This window comes from Vulpes vulpes, chromosome 11, assembly GCF_048418805.1.
Source record: "Vulpes vulpes isolate BD-2025 chromosome 11, VulVul3, whole genome shotgun sequence".
NCBI lineage: Eukaryota > Metazoa > Chordata > Mammalia > Carnivora > Canidae > Vulpes > Vulpes vulpes.
This window is the reverse complement of record NC_132790.1, coordinates 1,230,539-1,254,750: the sequence shown is the minus strand read 5'-3', so window position 1 is coordinate 1,254,750 and position 24,212 is coordinate 1,230,539. Positions and strand designations below refer to the sequence as shown.

At 36.4% G+C, this 24,212-nt stretch overlaps 1 protein-coding gene across 1 annotated transcript in view; it reads right to left on the bottom strand.

Moving 5' to 3' along the window:
- Positions 1-13,336: 13,336 nt before the first annotated feature.
- Positions 13,337-24,212, bottom strand: part of KIF18A (kinesin family member 18A) — an 85,161-nt gene continuing 74,285 nt past the window's right edge. Inside the window, exons 14-17 of the mRNA XM_026018614.2 lie at positions 22,970-23,414; positions 22,082-22,189; positions 16,438-16,547; positions 13,337-13,989 (exon numbers count right to left, since the gene is read on the bottom strand). Coding sequence (XP_025874399.1) covers positions 13,907-13,989; positions 16,438-16,547; positions 22,082-22,189; positions 22,970-23,414 — 746 coding nt within the window. The 3' untranslated portion in view covers positions 13,337-13,906. The remainder of the gene's footprint in view (positions 13,990-16,437; positions 16,548-22,081; positions 22,190-22,969; positions 23,415-24,212) is intronic.

Here is a 24,212-nt window from a genome sequence, read left to right as displayed (position 1 = left end):
TAGTTCCGTTAAATGGTATCTACGTAACTGTAGTGATAATGCTGCGGGGTCCTTAGGAGGATCATGCAAAAGAACAGAACATATTATATAGTAATTCTACAATTCAATACAATAAAATAATATATAATAATACAAATGATGAAGAAAGGTTGATGGTGGAGGAAGGAAAGACGGAAGGAGGTGCACATTAGGCACATTACAGATCGCCAAGGAGCTTGTTAAAATACATTCAGGAGGTCTGGGCTGAAGCTTGAGATTTGCATTTCTAACAGGTTCTCAGGGTTTTTCTTTTTCCTCCCCCTGGAAATACTTAACATTTTCTTTTTATCCTTTATGTTTTGAGATTTCACCAGCAGACTCCATAACGAAACGTATTGATTATTTATTTTATGTTTACCATTATGATTTTATTTGACACCAACCGTCATCGCATCTGTGCTACTAGCGTCCCTCTTGTGAGGCTGAGATCACTGGCCAGCAAGCAAAACCAGTTAGACGAGCTTCACTTTAGATCTGCTCTGTGGTTGTCTCCTTTTCTCTTTGAAAGAGGAGTCAGAGCTTTTGGATTGCTTTGTATTTTGATTTTATATTTATCCCCCCTGTGTCTGAGTTCCTCTAAGGCCAGAGTTTTATTCACATGGCGATGCTGATGTAAGACATTCATTCATGTATTAATTTCATAACACTTGGTGATTGCTTGCTGGGTGCCACATTCTGTTAAGGGCCAGAAACAGAACAGTAGATAAGTCATACAGTCTGCTTGGAGTATTTCCGGGAAAGTTTTCGCGTTCTTTCGTAAAAGAGAGGTCCATCGAGGGAAAACCTTGCACTCTCCTTTACTTCTTGCCTTGGACATAGAAAATGACAAGAAAGACCTGGAGGATTGCAGAGAGAACGTTCCTGAGCATTGCTGAACTGCTGAACAAATATGAGCAGTTAGGTATCTCTAGATTTCTAGTTAGAGGAGGAAGTAAATCCTCACTTCTTAAGCTCTATTGCAGTTGGGCACTTTCCTTGAGGCTGAAGGCTTTTTTGAGTGAAATATGCAAATAAGCATATATTTCACAGTGGTTTTATCAAGCACTTGTAATAATGATACCGCGCAACAGATTTTACATTACATGTAAGTGGTAAAATGGGAGGAAAGGATATATCTTTATTGCTTCCAAGAACAGAACTAGAACCAATGGACCAAAGTTTCAATGGGCCAAATGGAATTCAACATAAATTAGAACTTTCTAACAAAGCATTCCATTAATGGAGCGTGTTATCTTGCAAAGAGATGAATTTCCTATCCATTAAAGTTTTCAGGAAGAGGCAGGAACACCGTAGCTGGGATTCCAGCACTGCGTGGAAAGCTAGAGGGGAAAGTCCTGACATTCTTTCTTATTCTAAAGTTGTAACATCAATTTTCAACAACGAGCGTCAAAATAATTAAATCAAAACCGTCTCTGAAACTGTGAAATCCCAAGTTCAAATAAGTACAGCACCCAGTTCCTTAATTCTGGTTGGGGTTGCACCGGACAGTTAGAGAGAATGGTCAGTTCACCCAAAGCCTACTCATAAAAATGAGACATTTCACTTACATATAAAAATGTGATTTTTTTTCCTTTATGAGTCAGTAGACCTAGGACAATGGAACTAGAGTACAAAACCTAGACTTTCAAACATATTGAAGTGGTAAATTCACAGGATTAATAACAGCCATGTACTAGATGTGTAGCATGGGTTTCAATTCAGCAAAAGACAATAATACTTTTAGCTAAAAATACCCTGTAAACAATTACAGCTATAACTCTAGGTGATTATTTAATAATCATCTTGACATTATGGAAGAGTCCAATATGTCAAAAAAATAATTTTTAAGAATTTCAACAAGAGCTATTGTTAAAAAAAAAAAAAATCAGTGTTTAGGCCTAAAATGAGAGCCTTGCCAAGAATGGCAGAGCCACGTATCCCTCTGCCCACGCAGGGGGAAGAAATGGCATACACCTCTCAGGTTATATGACTCACTCACTACCTAAAAGACATAGGACATATGACCCAGGCCACTTTGGAGTCAGAACATATTTTAAAAGGTAATTGTAAGAAATAAATCAGTTTTTTATTGCTGGTTAAAAAAAATGCTGTGCTATTTTTACAGCGTTGGAATTGTATTCCCCCAAATTAAGCAGTTTGCATCCCTTGGGGAAATGTCAAACATGGACTATAATAGGGCTTCCCACTGGATTCCTTGAGCACAGGAAAACACAGGGCCAGGAACTGTGTTAGGTACAGGGTGAACAAGAGCGACATGATCTTGAATGTCAGAGAGCTTAGGGTCTTGTTGCCTCGAACATCACATAATTAAAATGAAATACTGATTTATTCTTTTTTTCAGTGAAATCATTTCTTTCTTGATTTTCATACTCTAAATAGAAACAGCTCATTTCCAAGAAATGCGGGCTTGCTTACAAATAAGTCAACGGGGGCACCCCGGGTGGCTCAGCGGTTGAGCGCCGCCTTTGGCCCAGGTGTGATCCTGGAGACCTGGGATTGAGTCCCAGGTAGAGCTCTTGCATGGAGCCTGCTTCTCCCTCTGCCTCTCTCTCTCTTTCTCTCTCTCTGTGTCACTCATGAATAAATAAACAAGATATAAAAAAAAAAAAAAAAAACCAAATAAGTCAACAGGTTCTGCCTAACGTTTATGGCTATACAAGCCTATTAGACCATAGCTCTGAGTGTAGTTAAGTGACGTAAACCTAAATGACATTTCTGAACCTTTTGTAAATTAATTTTTTAATGGCAAACCTAAGGTTTCAAAGTCTGCCTCGTGAATATTTACAATGGATATTTTCCTACTCAGCTTTTTGTTTTCATTTAAGGTACAGGTAGTTTCATGTTTGCATCAATAATTTCTTCTAATTTACTTTGACGTTTCAAGCAGTTGTGAGGGCTTCTTAATGTACACCTGTGGATAGGCTAATTGGCCCTTTCACAAAAAGACATGTTTGAATACAAAGGGTCCATTTTGCTACATGTGTGCTAATGCTACAACTGACTTCATCAGTATAATAGGCTGAAGAATTGGTTATTCAGGAACAGGTTTTCTCCCCTCCCCCAAACCCAGCATTTTTCTTTCTAATGACTCTTCTAATTGAAAAATATTCTAAATCCAAGCCACTTGGATTGCTGAGTCATGCTAAGTTGTGCAATATTATGTTACGTTCCATCTGGCATTAGACAATATGTTAGGACGTAGAATCTTGAATTTTTATTTAAATACATGTTTCAGGTAGGTTTTAAGGTATCATGAAACTACCTATAATTCCAGATGTATCTTGAAATCTATAGATAGCCTTTGTAATGGCCACTATAAAAGCAAAACATTTATAACGTTCATCGTACCACATGTGCTTTTCCTATCCAAAATGTTAAAAATTATTGGCACTCATTTGAAGAACTTGTTAAGCATCTAAAATTTTGTACCAGCAAGTATCTGGAATATGCCTTGAAGCAACTTCTGTTTACAGACAAAGTCTGTAAGATATCCAAATACCACTGTGATGTGTTTACAGTTTATAAAAGAATTAAATATCAAGTCCTTTTGGGTGCGTATTTCTAAATGAGCATTAAATGAATTGGGAGAAAAAAACTAGAAAATTTTCATATCTGTTTCATGCCAAATGAACGATTGCATTCATCTTCCCTTTGCAACTTACTCTTAGTTGATGAGGGACTCTCTGTAATGGTCATTAAGGTCATTGCTGGGAATTCGTTTACTTTTGTAAATGAGTTTCACCTGGAAATGCCATTTCTATGCAATCAACTGTATCATCTTGGGCCTATGAGCAATGATGCTGAACTACTGACAGATGGAGAGTTTTGAAATGAGTTCCAACTAATTCTGACAGCCATCACTTCCCACCACTCTTAGTTAAAAATTAACTTCCAATAGTGGGAAAGAAAGATGATGAAACCTACTCGATACCTACAAAAGATGTTTAATATCACGAATTGTTATCCATCATTTCTTTTTTGGGAGGGAGCATGAGTTGATCTAGAGATTTATGATGACTACTAAATAAAACCAAAAGTTCACCACATGATACTGTCTCCAAAACTAAACTTAGAGTCACAAGGAAGCAGTCTCCCAGGGAAAATCATTGTTATAGGGATCCAAAAGTATTGTGTTGGTGGAAAAGAAGCACTAAAATTTGCCTCCAAAGGGCTTATCTAGTGCAATTCTCAAGGTATGGCCTTTCAATCTTCCCATGAAATGGAGAATCTTCTTCCAGAGTCAAGATCATTAAAGTATTTAAGAGAGTACCTCTGGCTGTCTGGGTACCACAGAGAGCTAATTAGGCTTGGTCACTGCTTAAAACAGAAAACGTAAGCAAGTTGGAAGCCTCTTTCATTGGAAGCTTTGAAAGCAAGTGCTAAGATCATGAACTTTGGGCCCTCCGTAGTGAAAGTGCCCCTTTGCTTGAATGGTCTACACTCTAGTGGGAAAGCCTCAGGGAAGCTTTATTACATTAACAGCGAAATAGATAGCTTTGGCAGAAGCATTAGCTCAGAGTTAAATACTAATTTTGGAAAAAATCTGTGTGAAAAATGGCCAAAATACATAGGCTTATGTTACTATAATTACCAGTGAGTGGTGTACCTTTCCCCATTGCACATATCTCTTTTTGATACCTTTTATCTCCTCCTGGCTTTGCTGCTCATGGGTCAGTGATGGCCAGGCAGAGAAATGCAAGCTTTGTTGCTATCAATTCCTGGCTTTATTTATTTATTTTTAAAGCATATTAGTTAAAGATGGAAGGAGGAAACATTGGTGGAGTTTTGTAAGTAGGTGAAAAACACTAATGTAAAATTTATACAATTTGGTTTAATGCAAAAAAATGTAAAAAGAGTGGCAGCACTTATAATAAATGTGAATAAATGCGTTTGAACTGAGGATGGAAGGTACTCAAAAGGTGGAGTCAAGTGGAGTTGAATAATACAGTTATGGGTCAGCCGTGCATGGGGACGACTGAATTCGGGATCTCAGAGGACCACCTTTGAAGTTTTATGTGTACGTGTATTATGTATGTGGGGGGCGGCAGAGGGGATAGAGTGAACATAAACACATCGGAATTTAAGTGAGCACCGTGATATAATACAAAAGAGATTTCAGTCTGATTATGGGAAGCACTTAAGTGTGGCAGTGTCTTTGGAAAGTCACGTAAGACACATACGCATTTTATAGTAGGAGGTTTGGGAGAAACTATTCCCTCACTCTCTTCTCCTCTAGGTCCAGGACCAATGAAGAAGTAGACATGAGATCTAAAAGGGGGCACTGATAGAGTATCGAGCTTTCTATTGCTTCCCCCCTCCCTCGGTTTAAATCCTGGAATTCTTATGGAGCTAGCCCCGTGAAGAACATGGTCTACGCAAAGCTCCTTGAATGCAAATGAGCAAGAATGGACATGCCGGGAGGACAGTGAGGCTCCTGGCTTACGTCCCAACCCTGACTACTTATTGCATGGAAATAAAGACTGAGAAAACCCAGGACAACACAGGCAAGAAGAGTTTCAGGAGAATGTAGCAAGAGGCCAGGCTATAAACATGAAGCAGAGTAGTAACGTTCTACACTTTAACCCAACCCAGTAGAGCAACGTAGAATAATGGATGCTGGGATTTTACTATCACAAGTTAGATAAACCAATTCTCCATTCAGAAAAGAAACGTTGGATAAAAAAATAAAATCTCTAAAATATGGTCACATACTACTCTTCGGTCATTTCTCTGCTTCTATTCTATTCACAATTTTTTTTTTAGCTGCAAGTGACTGAGAATTAAAATGTCTCAACACACAAAAGGCCATATCTGAATTGTTTATAGTAGCCCTATTTGTAACAGCCCCAAACTGGAAACAACCAAAATGTCCTTGAAGGAGTGAATAGACACATAAGAGTATATCCACGTCACGGGATACTAGTCAGCAATAAAAAAGGAATAAACTATTGATACATGCAACTTGGGTGAGTCTCAAGGACATTAAAGCTGAGTGAAAAAAGCCAATCTCAAGAGATCACATACTGTTTAATTTCATTTATATGGTATTCTCAAAATGACAAAATTATAGAGATGGATTAGTGATTGCCAAGGGTAAGGGATGATGGGTGGGTTGGACTATAAAGGGCTTGGTGGTGATGATGTTAAGTGAAAAATACACATGATAAAATGGAAGAGAACTATGCACACATTTTGTACTAACACCAACTTCCTGGCTTTGATATCGTACAATTGCTATAGGAGAACAGTTGGGGAAAACTATGTGAGGAGGACACAGGGCCTCTCTGTACCATTCTTACAACCTCATGTCATTCTCTATCTCAAAATAAAAAGTTAAAAAAAATGGATCAAGTGATAAAGGGGATAACACATAATGGGTTTATGGAATTGGATAGTCCAGAGCTTGAATGTGCTTTCAGGTAAACCCGGATTACGGAGCTCCAACAATGTCACCGGGAGCTTTCTCTCTGTCCTTTTCTTCAGTTCCGCTCACCTTTCTGTGCTGACTTCATCCTGCGGACAGCTCTGAAGCTGGGGAAGATGTCGGGCATCTATGCTTATGTGATCGAATAGTAACAAGGAAGGAAACGAATTCTCCATTCTTAGGGAAGACTCTCAATTTTGGATCAGATGTCCTCTTGGAAGAGATCATTGTCGTCAGGAAGGTGGAATACATTGGCGGGTGATGGGAGGCTGGGGGAGTGTGCGTGTGTGTGCGTGTGTGTGCACAGGTGCACAGAAACAGCTCCATAGGACCTCACTGACGAAGTGTGGTTTCCCTAAGGAAAAAGAGATGGTCTCATCAAACCTAGGGTAGGGTGGGCCAGGCAAAATGCAGATTCTTGCTATACTACTAAAATGTTACAAGGACAACTCTGCGGATATGTATAAATACTTGAAAACCTAACTTGCAAAACATTTGAATATTGGTGTACTATAATGAGAAGTGGTCACAGGTTTGAATTTTATGTATTTCTAGGGGGAGAAAAGTAAAGGCTAGAGACTAAACAGAATTTAGTCATTAACTAAAGACCTACAAGGAACATCATACAGATGTGGGGCAAAATGGATCTCAACATTGCAATGCAAATGGACAAAAAATTAGAAACTCACTGTGGTTTCTAAATCATCCAGAAAACTAAAATTTTATAGGTAAAATGATGAATAGCAGAAATAGGTTAAATTGGAGTTTTGGGAAGAAAAGTAGAAGCCCTCTAACATGGATTCCAGGATTTAAAAATACCCCCTTATGCTCTCAGACCTGGAAAATACCTTTTTTATTGGCACCCCCCACTGTGATTATCTGTGGAGCTCCGTGGTAGCTGGGACTTTCTTCTGAGCCGGGGCCACTTTGGTAGTGCTCTGTAGCGCGAGACTGTCAGAGCGTTGTCGGTTGTCGGGCCTTCTCTTCCAGCGGTCGGGGCAGAGCTCACGGGGCCTCACACCCTAGTTGGCCTCTTGAGCTCGAGTGGGGAGCCCAGTAAACTGGCAGGCCGGCTTGGAGACGCAAAGAAAGCAGGCGAAGAGGCAAACGTTAGTTAGAACCGTCAGGTGCTGATCTTTCAGGCTTGCTTTGAGTAGATCAATGTGTGTTTTTTTTTTTTTTTTTTTTTAAGATTTTATTTATTTGCAAGAGAGAGTGGGCATGCACAGGGATGGTGGGGGGGGGGGGGGAGGGCAGAGGGAGAAGCAGGCTCCCCTGAGCAGAGGGCCCGAGGTGAGCCTCCACCCCAGGACCCCTGAGCCGAAGGGGCCCTGGAGTACATGGTTTTATTTGACACGAAGAATTCGGAGGAGCGATGTGCTTAGAAGGAAAGAACATTTTCAAATAGCATGTTGAACCCAGTAAGAATCAGGGTGGGAATGAAGAGCCTACGTTACTGTTATTGGGAAGAACAAGAGGGATTGTTATTATTAACAATAATAAAAAAAAGTGTGATTCTGAAATAATCATATAAGAGGAGAATGGGAAATGGATGTGTGCAGGGGGTGGTGACACCAGGAAGGCTCCCCAACATTTGGCATTTGAGAGGTGCCTGCCGAGGGTACGAACCTCCAGCGGGGATGAGAAATGAGGCGGAGGACTTAGCATTTCTGCCCGTAGTCCTGATCGGAGATCGTAGCCTTCTCTTCTTAATTATAACAAAGACGTCTTTCATCTTCCATCCGTCTGAAAGTATGAGGATAACCTATTTTTGAAATTAGAACCTCTGGCTTGTTTTATCTTCTTCGTGTTTTAGGTACGTGCACACACACACACACACACACACACACACACGGAGTGACAGAAGTACCTCCCAACTAACCTTTCCTGACAGCTCTTAACTTGACGCCTAATCCCTGCAGCGGCTGTTACGCAGCACTTGCCATTTGCAAGGCTTGAGAGGTTTGTTAAATGATGTTCACTCGGAGGTGTATGGACGATCTGTCAGCCACTGCCTTTTGGGGGAAGTTACGGGAGAGGGAGCACTTCGTACTCCACACATGCAGCGAAAAGACTGTCCTGTGCTGGTTCTTGAAACACGCTATGTTTTGTCTTAGTGCCCGAGTGGGGTCGTCAGACTTTGAATACAGAATCTTAACACAAAGAGGTTCAGGATATTACTAGAGATGTTGTAGAGCATCTTACCTTAAGTAGTTGCCAAACACTCTGGGGCAATTTGTGAATATGCAACAATATGCAGTTGATTCAAAAATCAACCCATAAATGCCTTCAGTGATACTAAAGACTTTTATTAATAATACTTTACTAATTATACTTTAAATTGTTTTTGATATGAACACTATGAGCTAAATATAATTTATTTCTAATTATAAATTATTATTTTATAATTATAACATGCAATGAATAAATCCTTCCATCCAATCTGTGGTATAATCAATTTGCTGACCTTCATCCACAAATTAAATTACCTAATCACAGGTGACATGGCTTTGGAATTCGTTTTCGGTAGTCGATGCTTTTTGCACAGTTATCCATATGGATATTGGGGCAGAGTATTAGCCCCACTACAGAAGAAGGCAATGTGTTTACTGTCTAGGGTTAAAGGCAACCTTTTATATGAGCCTCAGTTCAAAATCCAAATTGTCACCATCTAGTTGTGATTTTTTGCAAATTGATTTTTAAAGAATATTAATTTCTCTGCATCTTCTTTTTAAAGGAAGTATTTGAGAGAGCGAGCGTGCGTGAGCGCGCGAGGGACAGACGGAGGGAGGACAGTCTTCAGCACACTTGGTGCTCAGTGAGGAGCCTGCAGCAGGGCTCGTTCTCATGACCCTGAAGCCATACCTGAGCTGAAACCAGGAGTTGGACGCTTAACCAACTGAGCCACGTAGGCGCCCTTCTGTTCTTTTTAAGCAGAAAACTGTATGTTGTCTGTGAACCATCATCTGAAATACTTGTGGCTCGGAGTTTGGGAATTCAGAAATTTTTGTTTTAGAAAGGCAGTACAATACTGTACTTAACATCTTCAGTGGGATCCAGGGCAACGGCCCATCATGTCATTACATTCTGCAGTAAAACCTTTGAGTGTTCACTCCCAGGGGGATAAAGAGCATCATGAGTCTCACTTTGGCGGAAGTCACGTTTTACTGCCCCAAATTACAAAAACAAAAAAAAACTTCCAATTTTCAGAATCTATGAAGTTTTAGAACTGTGTATGAGGGGCTGCAGACCTGTACCATCTACTTTAAAAGTTTGCCATGAGGGATAAATGAAAAATGCATGTAAAGCACTTATCACATGATGAGCCCCCACAAACATGATTATTATTAAGGGCTTTTGATTGACAGCCCCTTCCCAAACATGGGATACTTTATAAAGCTTGTGACGGGAAGTCTTTCTCAAGGCAGGGTTAAAATATCCTGATTCTAGAACTTGTCTCTCCAATAACACCAAAGCTCTAATTGAGCAGTTAGCTTATAAGGTATTTAAATGTGAAAGAGCCAAAGGATAATTTAAAATAAAATATACTTATGAACACTAATCCCTCAGATTATTAATCATAAATCCAATATTTATACGCATAGTATAAATTGCTTTAACTGTTTTGAAACCATGAATTTGCTCCAATACCACTGAGAGCAGGGGAACAATTTGAGCATAATGTGAATTTCGTGTTTTCTGTGTTATTTCATCCAGATGAAATATTAGGTGAACACAAAGCACTGTACCTGGCTGAACCAGGCTGTAGCGGAGTCCACAAAACATACAGCTCACAACGATGGGCCACAGCCATCCACGTCCGGTCTTACAGATATCCATCCAATTCTGGACCAGCCTCCTTCCGACAGTTCGCATTAGCTTACAACTGCAACCCTTCAACACCCTCTTCTACAAGCAAACTTAACTTCTTTTCCAAAGTGCCATATTTATTTATGCATTTCTCAAACATTTAATGTGTGAAACTGGGCTACTGTTCATAGTAGGCTCCAGTCTTTTATTGTGACAGTGGCAAAGCCAAGTGTTGTGTTCCCTAACCCGTGTTCCCCACGCACCCTATGGTTTTAATGCACAGTTATGCACGGCATAGTGATTTTTAGGGACACATATGCCCTCTCATAGCAGAACTGCTGGTCATCATACCTGGTGTGCATTGACCTACCTTTTGGGACGTACACAAAATAAATGCAATATCCAGGCACATAACAAGTTCTCTAAAAAATTTAAAAAGTAGGAAATCATAACATAAACCTACTTATTAATATGTTACTTTAAAAAAACTAAATTTTTTTCTAATTAGGTCTTAATAAAAATGAATGAAAAAGTTGCTGGAGTAGGCATTGTGTCGAAAGAGATTTTTTCAAACTAGTAAATAGCTGTTTTGAGTTTAAATTCTTATCATGTAAGTCTAATCTTTAATCCTATTAACTTTATAGTGATTATTAATTTAGAACATTGTTGATTAAAGTATATTTCTAGAGTTATTACTAGGAGTGCACTTTAATAAAAGGATGTTTTTTGTATTAAATAAAAAATGGCCATTTTTCTTACAAATTCTAAGCAGTATGTAGAAATGATGTCTAGGGTACGCTTTAAAAAACTCCAGCAAAGAAGAAAAAAAGGAAAATGTGGAAAAATTTGGTAGCTGGATTCAGTGTCAGGATTATGAGGGTTCATTGCACTGTTCCTCACTTAAACATCTTTAAAAAGTTTGGCGTTTCAAAGGAATCAAATAAAATTCTGGATTGCATGACTTCAGGGCTTATATAGCCAGTGTGCATGATCAATGTCCCAGTAGACTCTGTATCCCACTTTTCTTTGACACGACGCCCTTTCCTTGGCAGGTGAGTCATGCTGTGTGGACCATACTTCGGACTCTATGATATACAGATAATGCTGAGTACTCCAACCTATTCTCAGAAACGGTGCTCAGGGTTAGTCAAAAGACACTGAGCGTCACCGAGGTTCCTCTCCCGGTCTCTGACCTAATTTGCCACATAAAAACTATTAGTCAGTTGTTACTAAGAGCAATTAATTTACGAATAGCTGTACTTACGAAATTCACACTTAAAAATTTTACAAAGATGCCCATGCTGAATAAAAAAGCCGACTGCAAAACAGTACAAATAGTATGATACGATTTTTACAAAAAAAAAATTACATAAGTTTGTCTATGAGTAAAATAAATGATGGCAGGATACCTAAATTATTAGCTAGCAGTGGTTACAACTGGAATGATACTGGTAGAGGAGAGGGAGCACATTTTTATTGCTTATAGTTCTTGTCATTTTTTCAAGCAAGATATTCTTTTTGTAATAAAAATATAAACTATTTTAGTGGTGTTAGAATAGTGGTTACTCTTTGAGGGAGGTGCGAATGGGAGGCTTCCAGGATACAGATACTTTTTTCTTCCTTGTTTGGAGTACTGGGGACATGGATGTGTTCGTTTTGTGAAAATTCACCGAGCTATGTATTTATGAATAGTCTACTTTTTTACATGAATAAAGTTCACTTAAAGATTATTTTACAGGGATCCCTGGGTGGCGCAGCGGTTTGGCGCCTGCCTTTGGCCCAGGGCGCGATCCTGGAGACCCGGGATCGAATCCCACGTCGGGCTCCCGGTGCATGGAGCCTGCTTCTCCCTCTGCCTGTGTCTCTGCCTCTCTCTCTATCTCTCTGTGACTATCGTAAATAAATAAAAATTTAAAAAATTAAAAAAAAAAAAAAAAAAAAAAAAGATTATTTTACAGTGACTTATTGAATAGCATTGTTCCAGTTTAAATGTGTGTATTTTCTCTTTATTTTTCCACGTTGATTCCTTCCCTCTACTTTCTCCTTAACATGGTTGCATTCTAAATGCATTATTATTATTATAGCAAAATGCCTAGCTTATAAAAATGGCATATAAGAAAATCACTCACTTACATTCAGCCATAAAAAATGAGATCTGGCCATTTCAACAACATGGATGGACCTTGAGGGGGTTATGGTAAGTGCAGTAAGTCAAAGAAAAAAAGAATACTATGTGATTTTGCTTGTATGTGGAGTCATAAAAACACAATAAATGAACAAACAAAGCAGAAATAGACTCATAAATACAGAGAACAAACTGGTGGTTGCCAGATGAGAGAAGGGTGGGAGAAGGAGAAAAAAAAAATCACTCACATCTTAAAGGTGGACCATGAAGTATGGTCACTGAATCCTGTTAGCCTAATTCATCTGTACCTGGTAAAAAAAATTATCTTTTGATATTCTTTGAATTTCGTAAAACATGGAAAGGAAAAACAGGCAAAAGTAACTGTTTAACAGGCAACAGAGCTAACGGCTTAAGGACAAAGGGACCCCCGAGTCAATGTGTATGGTGGCTCTCGCTAGCACAGATCCTGTGTGCAAATCTGCTAACACGGAACTAGCAGAGTCAGAGTTGGAGGAAACTCCAAGAGCATTCCTGGATCTCATACTCTCCCAACCAGATTTTAAGTTGAAAGACAGGACTAAAGTAAAAGGCCTAAAATGTTTCAACGGGTTGTTAAGTGTTTGTTTCGGTGGAACGATTCCCAGGCCACATAAAATTAAATGTGTTTAATCAAATATGTGTGCATTCAGAAGATGAACAAGTAAACAAGGCAGGTGAACAGTAAGATTCCTTTGCAGCTCTGTGTGCTTCCATAGGAGGAGGGACGATTAAAACTTTGTCTCACTATCATTATGGAATCTATGGATCATTTTCAAACTTGGCTCTAGTCCATATATCCTGATCTAATCTGAAATACAAATCTACAAAATTCCCATTTTATATGAAGTAATAGTTTAAACTGTGTAAGGGGTAGTAACAAGACAGAAAAGCAAACACTGTAAAATCTAAATCTTTAATATACTGAGTATCAAGGAACAATATTAGTATTTTATTCATGCAGGCTACTTAAATACTCTTTACAACGACTTTATGGGCACATATATGTACATTTGTACATCAAAGTACTCTTGGAAAGTAAAGTTATATATATGATTAAAATAATGTATGACCAAATGTATCCTGGGGCATAATTTTATCACTTCTAAATTCTCCTTGTTTAAAAAGAAAAAGGATAATTTGACTATTGTTTTCTAAAATGTCCTAATCAACTTGCTATAGCAGTGTAAAACTGACCTGCTACCATGCCGACTTATGGATTATAAAGGGCAACAAATGTTTTAGTATCTTTATTAAAACATAGCCTTTTCTCTTGATATTTAATATTTGCTTAGATTACAAAAGAACAAAACAGAAAGAATTTTATTTTCTGCTCACTGAAGGTATTTGGGTAAACCTAGCTTTAAGATGGTCTTCTTTCAAAGATTTTAGCTAGTTTCTGAAAGGGCGCTGGCAACAGATCCTTTTAAAAGGAGACTTGTCAATTCCATTTTCCTTGATTTTGAAGTGACTTATCTCAGATTTCCTTTTGAAATACTTCTTCCAAATTTTCTAACCATGTTTGGGTTTACTTTATGGATGTTTCTTTTATAGTCTAGAGAAGAAATAAAAAGACACATAAATATGTTAAAAGTATTCAAAAAGAATTTTTTCACTATTCACTCAACTTATAAAATTTTGTTAAAATTATATCCATTAGAAGAAAATTTATTCTTAAAATTCATAGTTGTTAACTAACATGATTTAAATAAAACATGAAGGAAACATTAATAACATTGGTCTAAACATAGAAATTCATTTCTCCATATTGCCGAGTTTTTAGTGTGCTCATGTGACATCCCACCCCCACCCCAGCAGGTATCAAATAACATCACTGAATAAACTACCACATTTAAGTTTTGTTCTTCTGAACTAATGAAAGACTATTCTACAAGCATTGTTCTCTTTCTTTTTTGCATCATCATTTTTTTCTTCATGGATTACTTCCCTAAAGCTTCTAAACTTCCATATTTTCCCTATTTTTAGGAATATAATTTGCATCTAGTACTTCCTTACGTGCTAATCCTGGTCCCATACCTCTTATTCCTTTTACTGCCACCCCTCAAATATCCATTCCTCTGGTTCTTCACCAGCCTTCACAATGACTGTCTACTCATCCAAGTGTTAAAACAAAGTGTCACTGACTTCTCTATGGCTCAGTTTAATCTCTTATCCATTTTCTTGTCACGTTAGGTTTTAGTTTAGAGGCACATATTCTCTTGACAGTATTCTCATTTCTCAGTAAATTGTAGTTACCTTTTTTCTTACTGATGTTCCTTTGATTTTTTATTTGTACACTGTTAGAGAACTCAGTTGAACATATTCCAAGAAAGGCAGTACCAGTTTTTTTTTTTTTTTTTTTTTTTAAGATTTTATTTATTTATTCATGAGAGACACAGAGAAAGAGGCAGAGACACAGGCAGGGGGAGAAGCAGGCTCCATGCAGGGAGCCCGACGTGGACCTCGATCCCGTGACACCAGGATCACACCCTGGGCCAAAGGCAGGCGCTAATCCACTGAGCCACCCAGGCCCACACAGTACCAGTTCTTTCCTACTTTTTCTAGTAATTCCTCTTATGTATTTGGGCATTTTAACTTTGATATCCTAATATACATAAACTGTTACCTTCCCTTAAACTAATAGCTCTAAGTGGTCTATTATCCTTAACAATACATAATCTTTTAACCTAGATTAACCCTTTCTTTGCTTTTTGGAAAGCACTGCAATTTAATATCAACTCCTACTTCTTTCTATGTAGAATTTTTAAATTTACCTCTCTTTATATATGAGATATTTGATGCATTTTATGGTTAGAAAATATGCATATTAGAAAAACCAAATCTCTATTTGAGAAGTATCAGAAGTTTATTATTTGCTTTTGGAAATACGATTTCCTGGAGAATTTTTTCTGAAGATTAATGGCGCAGTACAAATTCATACCGACTGCACATGTACATTGTTAAACATTATTAAATTTGGTGTGCTAAACCAAATAATCTTAGTAAATTTTATGTTTCAGGTCATTTTTGCTTGATTTTAAAAATTTGCACAAAAGGCATTTCCACTGAACTTAAAATGGCTACCACATGAAGTAAGGATTTATCAATACAGTCTGGCAAAGCCATTGAGAAATTTTATGTTACTCTAATGAAAGAGCATTGATAGAAAAAAAAAAAAAAACAATAGTTTTCATGTTGTTCTTAGAAACATACATTATCTCATGAAACCTCTTTAAATTCCAAGTGCAGTAATTACAATTTCCTTTAGGGAAGAAACCCCACTGAGTCTTAATGATCTTGTTATCTAGCACAGAAACTAGCACATAGTCATAGTCAGTGCATAGTAAATAAATACTTCTTAAATGAAGTCTTAGGCATTATAGTATCAGAGAGACAGAGGTCTGGATACTAAGGCCTAGAAACTGGCCTTCTATACCTCTGGCTTCACTAAAGATGTGGTTTTGTTACTACAGATTCATGTCACCACCATATGCAGTTGAGAAGACATAGTCATCCCCAGCAGCATCTTTTTCAACTTGCTAATGGGAATTACAATACGACTGTATCTAGGTACAGACTGAAGCTTGGCAATAACTGCAGATTGAGTCACAGAGCAAATTATTAAAGATAATAAGAGAGAAATTTCAAGTAAAGTTTATCTGTTATCATTAACTCATTAAATAATATACTTAGCTAGTTATTTCAATTATTAGTTAAATTACTTATGAATTCTTCTGCAGTGTGAAGCAGAATGGATAACAAAAAAGATACAGAATATAGAGTTAGAAGTCTGGCTCCACATGAAATATCTGCGTAATCTTGGGTATTTTCTATTTTGTGTCTTAACTTTTCTTACCTTTAACATAGTCATACTTATCATTTAATAAGTTGACGAGCAGATAAAAGGAGATTCTAATGAAAACACTGTAAAAGAAAATGTAAAGTACTATACGTATATTTGGTAATCATGTTATTAAATGTCAAATTAAAAGCTGAGACATACCCACTGTTGGTCTGTTTTCTTGTAAGACCTTTTCACTTGCATCATCTTGTCGAACACGTTTGGCAAATCCAGAATTTACCTCAGCAGTTAATGAAGTATTTGATGCAGAACTTAAGGAGAAATTTTTTTTATTTTAGTAAAGAATTTTTTATAAATTCTAATACATACTCTATATGCAATGAAGATTAAAGAGAAAGTAAAATGATAGAATAATAAGTTGCAAAATCCCATAAAAGTAATAGGAGGCACTAAATACATTTTTGGCCAATAGGAAATTTGGTGTGATTTTAATGATGTTTATTCAAACTGGAGATTGGGAGTGTAGGTATATGTAACAATTCTGTAACAAAACCTTTTTAGGGTGCTCTGCTAGAATATAAGCAAACACTATTATTCGAAGTGTAGAGATAAAGAGCATCTTGCAAGAGGTGAAAAACTCAGCTCATATTACAAAATTGGAGCAAGAACCTTAATCTGGAGAATATAACCAAATGTGATTGTTTGGAAACTTTGCTTTCAAATCAAAACATGGTAATAGACTGAGACTCTCTGATTACAATCATAGAAACTGAAAAGAATGATGTTTTTTTTTTTTCCCTTAAGATTTTATTTATTCACGAGAGATACAAAGAAAGAGAGAGAGGCAGACACAGGCAGAGGGAGAAGCAGGCTCCACGCAGGGAGCCCGACGTGGGACTCGATCCCAGGACCCCAGGATTACGACCTGGGCCGAAGGCGGCGCTAAACTGCTGAGCTACCTAGGCTGCCTAGTGATCGATTTTCATTTTAAAAAAATTATATGAATTTTATATATCAAAGGGTCAAATTTCCAACTTCATTTGAGTTGACATATTACTACTAAACACCTATCACTATGGCCTCATGTTACAGGATATTATAAATTAGGCAGTGATAACACCTGTTCTAAAAACTTACATAATGACTATATGGTGAGGAGGAGGAAAATAAGACAAATACGCAAAATAATACAATGTAAAGTAAAACACAGTGCTATAGGTTTTCAAACTATAAGGAGCTATAGGTTCCTGATTTCAAACTTAGGGGAAAAAAAACCTCCCAAAAAACAACTGAAAGATTTTGTGGATGGGATGAGTTTGAGCTAGGCCCTGAAGAATAACAGTCCAATCCTTCTGAACCCAAAGAGGATCAAGTTCTAACAAGCAGGATTGGGATCGAGGGAGGGATAAATGAGCATCTCCCCCCTCCATACTGATTTAAACAAGCTAATTTTAGGCAGTTTCTGATTAAAAAAGATATCATATACCATTTTACAACTTGATACTAATTTGATAGTTGCATTAACACTGGAGGCTTCCCTCTTACGGCCACACTTTGCTCTTCCGGTAATCCTTTCCTAACCACAGGGTAAACTGATGTGGGTGTGTTTGTAGAATGGGGAGAAGATGGATTGGTGGTACAGTTATCAAAAGAGGTCAGAAATGGCAACTTAATACGATAGCGAAGAAAAATAGGCGGGAGCACACTGCATGCTGGCAAAAATAACTCAACCTATGTACCTCAATTTTTCTAAAGCCTGTAAGAAAAATGATCATGGTTTTTCAAATGATAATTTGCCTACTCTGTCCAAGAACATAAATGATATCTACCCAAAATGGTAACAAGACTGTACTAGTGCTATGACCGTACTAGCAAATTTAGTTGTAGAAATTCTCTATTCCTAACTGGTGCTAAATGAAATAAGTCGATATAATTCGGTTTGGGATACTAAACACCCTTCTTGGATAACATAACAGCTGTCTCAAGGCAAAAATTCTTTTTTGGTCATTTGGTGATTTTTCTTCAAGTACAAAGATCATTGTCATTGGTCACTTTTGTAAGCGTTAGTTTTCCCAATCTTTTATCTTAAAATTGTCTTTATTATTTTATGTTATGATTTTTCACTTTGGTTAGTTCTAGGATGTCTGTTTTTACTATTTAACTGTTTTTATTTGAAAATTAGGCTTTTGAATATCTATCTGAAAGAAACTTCATATTTCTAGGAATGAAATCAAAGCCTAACAAAGTAAGTTGTATATACTTAAGTAAAATACATGCAATCATTTTTAAGGATTTAGATAAAATAATCCACTGATCAAATGTTTAACATTCATGTTATAAATTTATTTTAGATTTATGATGGATCATAAAATAGGACTTAAAATTGGTATGAGAGAAATTCAAATTATGTTAAAGACTATATTGAGAAGAAATCTAAAGATTCTTCTAGTTATGTGCCAAATATATTTCCATATCTATTGATGAAAGTTAAGATTTAACCTTTTGTTTTCTTATATGGATCGTATGTTTCTCCTTCCTTAACATACGCATCTCATATGCTTCCAGTTGAGATAATTTCTAGTTGGAACCATTAGGTGTCTTTCAAAACAAACCAAAAATGTGTGACAAGTGTGAGACCCATTTCTGGGTGCTAAGAAAGACTGTGAAACAAACAAAAACCAACTAACCAAATAAACAAAGCAAACAAACCCCCAAAACTTTGATTAATATATACATATATACTACATTTGTATATTTAGTAGCCTGATTTAATTAAAAGTTTGCTACAGTGATATTAAATAAATTGTAATGATTAAAAATTTAATATTCTCAATTTAAGTAGGAACTAAAAAATGGAGTTTTGTAGGTTTTGAGACTATCCAGTGCTTTGGGACTCTAATTTTTTTTTCAGAGAGAAAAGCTGATACAAACTAAATAAAATAACTATACACATGGAGCCTTCTTTTCATTTTTAAAAACCTTATGTATATATATATAGGTATATATTCATAGATATACACACACACACATACACACACACACACCTAAATATGTACATAAAGCTGCTAAGTGGAAAATACCAGAGTTTATTACTCTCAAACTCATGTAGGTTTAATTGAGGAAAAGGAAGATTAAAAAAAAAAGTAATTATGTACATTTCTAGCATTAATCTCTTTTAACCTTAGTTAATGGCAGGATCTAATTATTGGTACCAGAGGGAATGTAACAGAGCAATTAATAGGCTATGAGAAATCTTACTTTCTTTATATGTCCTTTAGTATTATTTTGCAATATTAGTTGCTCATGTGGAAGCTCTTTAAGTCATCTAAAACCACTCTAAACATATAGTTTACATACCTGGACATTTCTTGAAAAATCAGTTAATTTTGATAATGATTATATATGCATTTAAAACTTATTATTAGCTATAAACTTTAGCCACATCTTAGTTAACACAACAGATCATGCTATCAGTGAAGAACCAGAAAAGTCACCACCACTAATTAATGGAAAGAATAACACAATCAACACAATGAAAATTAGTAATAAGATGATGACGGTTAGCTAGGCTCACTCATTAAGTGAGTGATACCCAATACAAGAGCCAGACAAATTGCATCATTTAAATTTGTGCCACAGCAAAATACACAATTTTAAATGTCATGGATAGTTAGAGGCATTCTGGAAAAATCAGTCCATGAATTTTAAATCTACATTCCAAGGCTCTGCTGTACTTTGGAGGAGAAAGGACAGATCCTAAATGCACCTATGAGATAATACTTTATGTGGCACAAATAGATTATTGTAAATTTGTTTAGACTGGCCCAGATGATGACAGGTTCATGGTGGAAAATAAGAAACCTAAAAAGAGTTATTCTATCCTAGGATCTTATACTCTTTTCCCCATAATCACGTCAAAGTAAAAGAGGTAAAGCAAGTCTGAGCCATTTTACGATATAAACATTCACTGTATCTTGTCATTGCATTCACGGCTGTGGGGATGTAAACACTATGCAACGGGAGTCACGTCATACAGCTCAGGATGTAAGATTTTTTCTTGTCTTTGATTTTTAGCAGCTTTTTACTGCGATGTACCTAGTTATGTTTCTGTTTGTATTAATGCTGCTTGTGGTCTGCAGAACTTCACGAATCTGTGATTAGTTATCTTCTTTCATTGGAAAACCATTAGCCAGCATCTCCTCAAACACTGTTTTCCCCCATTCTTTCTCATTTCTTTCTGGGACTCAAAATATATACATACTAGACCTTTCTAACTGTGTCTTATACGTTTTTTTCACTCTTCTCCATATTTTCTATCTTATTCCTTCGAACATTGGCTTAGATATTTTTTCTGTCAATCTATTTTCCGGCTCACTAAACTCTCTTCTGCTGTGCTTAATCTATTGTTTATTTATTTACAATTTCAGTAGATTCTAATTTTTTAGCTCTAGAATATACAATCCAGTTTTTTTTTTGGGGGGGGGGGTAATTATCACTATTTTGATGAACTAAATCACAGTCTAATTTTTAAAGTACCTACCTGATAATTTTACAGTATCACTAATGGATCTAGATTTTTAGTCATTTGGTTCTGTTTCCTGACATACTTGGTAATTTTTGCTTAAGTCATAAACATGTAAAAAAACCTACACAAAACTGTAGATGCTCTAGTTGGTATATTTCTCCAGGAATGACTTAATTTTCTTCTGGTAGGAAAGCAGAACAGAAACAGATCACCTCGATCCAAAAGGGATAGAGGTGGTGTGAGGTCTTTTAAGGCTTTCAAGAACTGGTCTACTTCCAGTTTACCCTACTCCTATAGAGCACAGGACTTCGAGGGTCTCAAATAAAATCCTGGCGGTTTAATAGCACCTTTTCTTCTCAATGATCCCTGAACAGTTTTTGTGTCCTAGCTCCCATGAGAATGTTAAAATTCTGCTTAATATTTTAGCCTCTCAGCTTTGTTTCTTGGCCTCTTATGCCAGAGTTCAGATTGTGGCAAATATCTTAAAGGCAAAAGCTACACACAGAATTATTTTGCTTCCTTAGCCATTTTCAGTTTTGTTTCTTGGCCTTTTACCCCACAGAATGTAGAACTTGGCAGCTATACCGAGGGCAAAAGCTACACACAGAATTATTTTGTTTCCCTAACTCAGTGAGACTGCTGATAGCTGTGGGCTTCCATTTTGTGCTTGGCTTCTAGACTTGATGCCATGGATTGGCAAATACTAAATGGAAAAAAGAGGCAGACAAGGTTTGGCTCTCTATAGCTTGTTTTCCTTTCCTCTGGATCTTAGACCTTCAAGTCCTGGCTGCCTTGGTTAGTCTCCAGTGCCTTGGAAGTAGCTGTTGGTTGTATTTCATCAGCTTTTATAACTGTTGTTGGTGGGTGGTTTGGTCTGATATAAGCTATATTGTCATAGCCAGAAACAGAAGTCTCTTCACTCATTACATTTTAGTCATATATCAAAATCCATTAAAGTAATACATTTTTGGGACTGAAGAAATTCATTAATGTATAAAAAGAGAAATACCAAATGAGCACAAGTTGTCACCAGAAGAAAGTTAAAATTAAGTGACATTTTTGAAGGCCAGAAGACTTTTCAATTTATTTTTAATAATCTGAGATACGGAATACTTTATGTAAATAGCAAGTGAAATACTTGGGCTTTATCAAGATTTGCCTTTGATAATGTAAATCCAGTGCTGCATTCAGAGCAATTAATTATATGTACATTTAAGTATGAATTCACAGTTTCAATATAAGAAATAAAAAGGAGACGTAGGAAACAAAGTATAAAGATGATGTTGTGTAAGCACTGAACCAGTTGATGGTTAATTGTACCTTGTTAACTTCCGTTTCCTTCTGGCAGCAGCAGTCATTGCCATGTAGGATGGTTCTATGCTTGGTATAGGCAGAGGATGTTTAGTTGAGAATGAAGAAGAGGCAAGCCTGTATATTAGGTAATAAAAAATAAAGAGTAATTTTGATTTGTACTATGGAGAAAAAGGGGGCATACACTTTCATAATTAGAATACCATTTCATATGAATATATAAAGAAAGATATTATTCTAGCCTATAAAGCCTCTCTCACTTGCCATTGGGTTTTCTTTTTTGTTTTGTATCATAGAAAGAGTTGCTCTCAAGAGATTTCTACATCCCAACAGCATAGAAAGGTGAAGGTGTCAGTCTTCTCATATTTGGATTACTTGTGATTATACAGATGAAATGTACAGGATATGAAATAAGAAGAAGTGAGACAAAGTGAGAAGGATGTTTGCTAGGATGCCATGTAGTCACCAGCACCTAAGAAGGATGATGATTTAGGGTAAGCTGAGGTTTGCTAAATATCAATAAAAAATGTGAGATTTCCTTTAGTGTATATATATTAATAAATAATAACAAACATAGTAATCCTCTGATGTTGGCTTGTCCTGCCTAACTTTGGAGTATGTAGAACTAAATCTATCTTAAGGTTTCTTCTAGCCTACTGAGGGTCAATCAACTAAGATATCAAATCAAAGATTAAAATATTGTGTTAATGGATTAATATTTAAAAAGACAAGGCTAAATGAAGGTAAAATACTGACTTTTATAATCAAGACTGCATACTTGACTCATGAAATAGACCTTAAATGTAACTAAAGAAGAGAAAGAAAGCTATAGTTTTAAGGCTATGTAAGTAAAAAAAGAACAAAAACAAAAGAACTGGCAAATACTCTTTTTTGTACCTTTGTAAAATGTTATTATTGTTTGGCAGTGATTCTTGCTCAGGTGATTTACTCTTCAAATGCTTGATGTCTTCACATATAATAAATGTAGAGTCCAAATCTTCCTGTCCATATTCTTTTCTCCGGCTGCGAGGAGTATCTATTTCACATAATGTTTTCAGAGAATTCTCACCATTTACATTTGAGCTGATGGTCTGAAAACGTGTAGTTTGTGATAATGGTTTTGATGAGGTCACTATAGATGAATTTTGAGAAGTTTTTCTACAGTCTTCTGGCGTATACACAATAGGCTGAAGTTCTTTGCTGAGAGAATCATTGAGCTCCAAACTTTCACACAGTGCGGACTTTTGGGGATGTGCTGCTTTCAGGGGAGAAGGCATGAGTTTTCTTCGGGTTCTTTTATGGGGAGGAATTTTAAGCAGATTGGATTCACTTGAAGATATGCCTATTTAATAAAATTAAAAAGAATCTCAATAATGTCACCTAGGTTTCCAGTAACTCTATTAGTTAAACAACATCACCACCACCAAAAATAAAATACATTTTCTGCCAATTGATGAAAATTTAAAAGAAAGTTGGAAAGAAAAAAAAACAGGTTATTAGTAACTTTAAATAATGTTAATGAGATTAACATTAATTAACATTAACAGAAAATAAATAATAAATGACTAATGTAAATACTAATTCATAGAGCAAAACTGAGATTTTGGGTAATCATGAAAACATTTCCAACAAATTCTAATGATATTCACAAGCAATTTCCAGCTTTTATGTTTGATTTAGGTTTAACATAAAGTATTCAACAATCATAGGTACAGAGATTAGTTACTTGTCCTATCATAAAGTATCATCAGTTATTTATTAATTGAGTGGAAGTCTAGTCTAAACAGGAATGGCAATAACCAATAAAATCTCAGGTGAATGAAATTTTAAATCTGTTCCTATCTCAGGTATTGTGGTTAGTTAAGCATTCTGATTGTTTGTTTCTTATACCATACATAATTTACAGGTTTTCAAAAGTTAGATTAATACCTTAAGATAAACGAACATAAGTTGAAGAGGTCAGAGCATCCTTAACGTGACCCTCGTCACTCTGTCCAAGTAGGTCTCCCAAATGTCAAGAGGTCACCAAGTTTAATGAACTTTTCTTACCCCTATCCTACAAATTCTGTAGCTTTTCAAAATGATTTTCTTACTATACCTCTCCAACATCTGTTACCTTCTTCATCCTTCATCTGGTAAA